The sequence below is a fragment of the Vitis vinifera genome, chromosome 17 (assembly GCF_030704535.1).
Source record: "Vitis vinifera cultivar Pinot Noir 40024 chromosome 17, ASM3070453v1".
Lineage (NCBI taxonomy): Eukaryota > Viridiplantae > Streptophyta > Magnoliopsida > Vitales > Vitaceae > Vitis > Vitis vinifera.
In genome coordinates, this window is record NC_081821.1 from 1,333,644 (window position 1) to 1,337,708 (window position 4,065).

The following is a 4,065-nucleotide window of genomic DNA, read 5'->3' on the forward strand; positions in this document are numbered from 1 at the left end:
ACATGAATAATAATAATAGATTAAGGGTATTTTTGTCTAAATAGGATGATTTTTACAAAATTATTTTTATGATTGAAAGATTATTTTATGCCCAACAAAATTCAAACTTCGTACACATTTTTTAATCCTGAATCTCACCTACTGCACCTTTAGAAACCCTGATGGAGAGTACACCCCATTAGAAACTCAGCAATGGGATTTTGGTAATGATAATGAAAGATAAGGATGAGTTGGGAAGCAGAAGGTGGTAGTGGCGTCGTGTCACCGGAGTCATCTCCGCCAGACTGTAAACCAATTCCCCCACCTCCATTTCTACCCAAACACATAATAACAATAATAATAATAATAATAATAATAATAATAACCCTTTTCTTTCTTTCTTTCTTTCTTTCTTTCTTTCTTTCTTTCTATGCATGGAAATGTATATTATGAGTTTTTCCTTTTTCTTTTCTTTCTTTCTATTTTGCGACTACTATATAAGTCGGTTTCAATTTTATTGTGTAGTTGAAGGAGAAGAGGGGGATAAGCAATGGGGAGAGGGAAGGTGGAGCTGAAGAGAATAGAGAACTCCACAAGCAGGCAGGTGACATTCTCAAAGAGGAAGAACGGCCTTCTCAAGAAGGCCTTTGAGCTCTCCATCCTCTGCGATGCCGAAGTCGCCCTCCTCATCTTCTCCCCCTCCGGCAAGGCTTACCAGTTCGCCAGCCACGAGTCCGTTCTCCTTCATCTCCATTTTTTTCCTTTCCCAATTCACCTAATTTCACTTCTCTGCAACAACAAAAAAAAAAAAAAAAAAAAAGCATGAAATTGATCATCAATTTCGTTTGATGGGTGCAGCATGGACAGGAGCATAGCCAGGTATAGGAATGAAGTTGGGTTGATGGAATTCAATAATTACCAACGCTCTAGAACAATTGAGGTATCAACTTTAATTTCTTCTCTCAAATTTTTATTTTATTTTTTTATTTTTGTCATATAAATTATAATATGAAGTCTTTTTCCTTCTTCATCATACGGTCTTTTCTTGCTACAACATATGGGCCTAGCACCTGGATCTCCATGTCTGATCGAGATGTCGATTAATAAAGACAAAAGGGTTAGAGAGAGAATTTGGACAAAAGTTATTGGTGATATTCCATTAATTTAAAGAAAAAAAATGGGAAAATGATGGTGGGGGATACAAAATCATCTCATCTAATCATGTTTACTCCTACTTTAAAATATTAATCTAATCTTGATAAGGAGGTACAGTTTCAAAGCTTCTGATAATATGAATATATTGCTTATGAAATTGCACCCACATGATCAAATCATGTGCACAATTTGATATCTCTAGGAGTTAATTAAGCAAATTTTAAAAGTTGTACACAATTAATCTCCTATTATGTATCAGAGGACTCATAATCACACCATTAATAGATGTGAAAATCAGCAAGATTTGTCACAACTTAATATGTATGCAAGCGCCTTGATTAAGTTTTTCTAATGATGTATACCCCTTGTGCTATTAGGGTTTTTCGGTCTGGTAAAGTCGAACACTATGAACTCCACTGAATCTGTACTTGTTTTAAGTGTTTGTAGGAGTGGACTCACGATTTACATTTGATTTCTGATAGCAGTTTTGGATGTCTGAAATCGATAACTTGAGGAGAACAATAGACACCTTGGAAGCAAAACATAAGTATGTAAATTAAATCAGCTGCTCACTATCTTCTTCTTGATCATCTTCATCTTCATCATAATAATCACTGCAGTTATCATAATTGTCATGTGTTGCAGGCATTTGGCCGGAGAAGATTTGTCGACGCTGGGCATGAAAGAGCTAAAACAGCTGGAGAGGCAGCTGAAAAACGGGGTTGAACGAATTCGTGCTAAGAAGGTATAATTCATTCATATATATATATATATATATACAGAAGGCCGATATATAGAGTGATATGGAGATCATGTAAATAATATTTACGTAGTACTCATTCTGTTGGCATTCTTTTGAGGCTTAAACCATGGAAAACATCCTCACTTTCACTGATTTCTACTGAGATTCTTTTCGAAATTGAATGATTAATTAATTGTTTGACAATTAGTTAATTTTTTGTTGGACAGAGGCGAATCATTTCGGAGCATATCAGCCTGCTTAAAAAACGTGTGAGATTCTAACCTAATTAACCCAATCCCTTCATCAAATTAAGATCATGTGTTCAAATTGTTAGGATCATGGGAAGTTATGTCATTGAAAGACTGTAAATTCCATAAAAAAATATGGTGGACTCATCATCAATACAATCTAAGTAGACTAGCTGAATGGTATGGAATTCACCAGAAGGTTGATGTGAGCAAGATGAAGCAAGAACTCACATTAACCAGTAGAGGATTCCGATTCCAGAGAATTTGCCTGTATGTTAATGCCCTTACAGAGATTTACTAATTAATGTTTTCTAACTTTCTTTTTGGTCATCACGATTGAGCCAAAAGTAATTCGAAGTTGAACGAAATTAAGTATATTTTGTTTTTTGAAAAACTTAATCAAATTCGAACTTGTTCATGAAAAATGCAGCAAAGGGCCCTGCAAGAGGACAACACCCGCCTCCAAAAGAAAGTGAGATGTTCAGAACTTCCATCTTATATATACATTTATATAAAGATCTATAGCTTGTTAATTAATTCGATTTTGAAGTCTGCTTTCATTTGTACTATGAGGTTAAGCTGCACGAGGCCAACTTAAACACCAGAGCCTTTGGAGCAGAAGAATGTGATGCATTTGGGAGGTAAGTACTGGTTATTCCAAGTTAATTTATAGAAGATCAATTCTTCTGAAGAACCTAATCTTATGATATCTCCATGGAATAATATGCCCACAATTTGTAAACCTAAGTTGTTATATATTTTAACACCTTAATCTTTTGGGGGAAATTAAGAGCAGTGGCAGCAGTGGTTTTGGCGGTCCACATGACGGGGCCGGGATATGAGAAAGACGGGCAAATGGGCAGCAAGAGCCATCATCAGACTGCAAGAATGTAAGCTACATAATGAAAAAACTTAGGACAAATTTATCGAACAATGGCTTGTTGTGGCTTGAGAACTATTCTTGTTCATGCATGTTCATGAGCTTAATGAATCTTTGCTTAACTGCAGGCTTGCTGATCAGGATGGAGGTGACCCCTAAACCGCAGGCTCCAAATGGCCACCAGTTGCTTGCAGTGTTTTGGATCGTATAGTAGTTGGTGTCAACAAGTTGCTGTCCATGGCTTTATGCCGTATCTTAATCCGGGTGCTTCTGCTTTTTTACTTAGATATTTTGTGAATAACCGTCTTTGGATGTAGACTATTCATCTTCTGTGTTATCTGTACGCACATATATATATATATATATACATACATGCGTCGAAATGGATTACTTATCCAAGAAATATTCCACCTAGAAGAAGAAACATTCTTCTCTGTCAGAATAATTTTAGCATGAAGAAGGTCTAGTCAATTACATACAGAATATGCATGCCTTTGATCTATTTTGCTACATGGGACTAGGGTTTTTGTGTTTTCATAAACCCTATGAAACAAACCCCATTACTCCATAATTGCATTGGATCAGCTGCTTCCCCATTCTCCCACTGCCCATTTCCATATTATCAGAAAATATTAACGCTTAGATACTTTATTAAAGCTTGGCATAATAAAGATGGATACACAAACAAGTACATCACAAGTGATATTCTAATGGGGGAAGTGAACAATTGAGCTTGAAAAAACCTGCAGTGATGGAATTAGTCAAGCCTAAAACGAGCCTGAACAATTGAAATATAGCTTGTAGCTTTGGCATCTACACCTGCATCATCCTGGTATAGGTTGTCTGTGAAACAAAGTGCATCGGTATCGAAATTCGTCGAGAGCTGCTTCTTCTTGATCTGGAGATGATTTGCAGAGGGGTCCATGAGGAACATAGAAGCAGTAGAAGAAGGTGGGGTTGGCTTAACCTTGGATGTCATGACCAACTTTCTCCTGATGGCTCTGAGCTTCTGATGGGAATCCATTGTTTTTTTATGCTTCTGTTGCCTGTTGGTGGATATC

At 36.6% G+C, this 4,065-nt stretch overlaps 1 protein-coding gene across 11 annotated transcripts; it reads left to right on the forward strand.

Annotated features, from left to right (window-relative positions):
* The first annotated feature begins 219 nt into the window (after positions 1–219).
* LOC100252657 (MADS-box transcription factor 15) lies at positions 220–3,428 on the forward strand. 11 transcript variants are annotated; one of them, XM_059734154.1, is made up of 10 exons: positions 220–286; positions 505–711; positions 838–919; positions 1,617–1,681; positions 1,780–1,879; positions 2,104–2,145; positions 2,555–2,596; positions 2,698–2,765; positions 2,915–3,014; positions 3,133–3,428. In XM_059734154.1, exons 2-9 carry the CDS (start codon positions 530–532, stop codon positions 2,964–2,966), a joined length of 633 nt encoding a protein of 210 aa, XP_059590137.1. In that variant the 5' UTR covers positions 220–286; positions 505–529; the 3' UTR covers positions 2,967–3,014; positions 3,133–3,428. The 11 variants fall into 11 exon arrangements, with proteins under 11 accessions (XP_059590137.1, XP_019081907.1, XP_019081906.1 ...); XM_019226355.2 differs by lacking the exon at positions 220–286 and having other exon boundaries at positions 464–711; XM_019226358.2 differs by lacking the exon at positions 220–286 and having other exon boundaries at positions 464–711; positions 2,704–2,765.
* The last annotated feature ends 637 nt before the right edge of the window (positions 3,429–4,065 follow it).

Bases quoted from the DNA above. Each gene is read 5' to 3' on its own strand.
- LOC100252657 (XM_059734154.1), top strand. From the start codon at position 530: ATGGGGAGAGGGAAGGTGGAGCTGAAGAGAATAGAGAACTCCACAAGC. The intron at 712-837 runs GTCCGTTCTCCT...TGATGGGTGCAG, and splicing joins TACCAGTTCGCCAGCCACGA to CATGGACAGGAGCATAGCCA. The intron at 2,146-2,554 runs GTGAGATTCTAA...TGAAAAATGCAG, and splicing joins TCAGCCTGCTTAAAAAACGT to CAAAGGGCCCTGCAAGAGGA.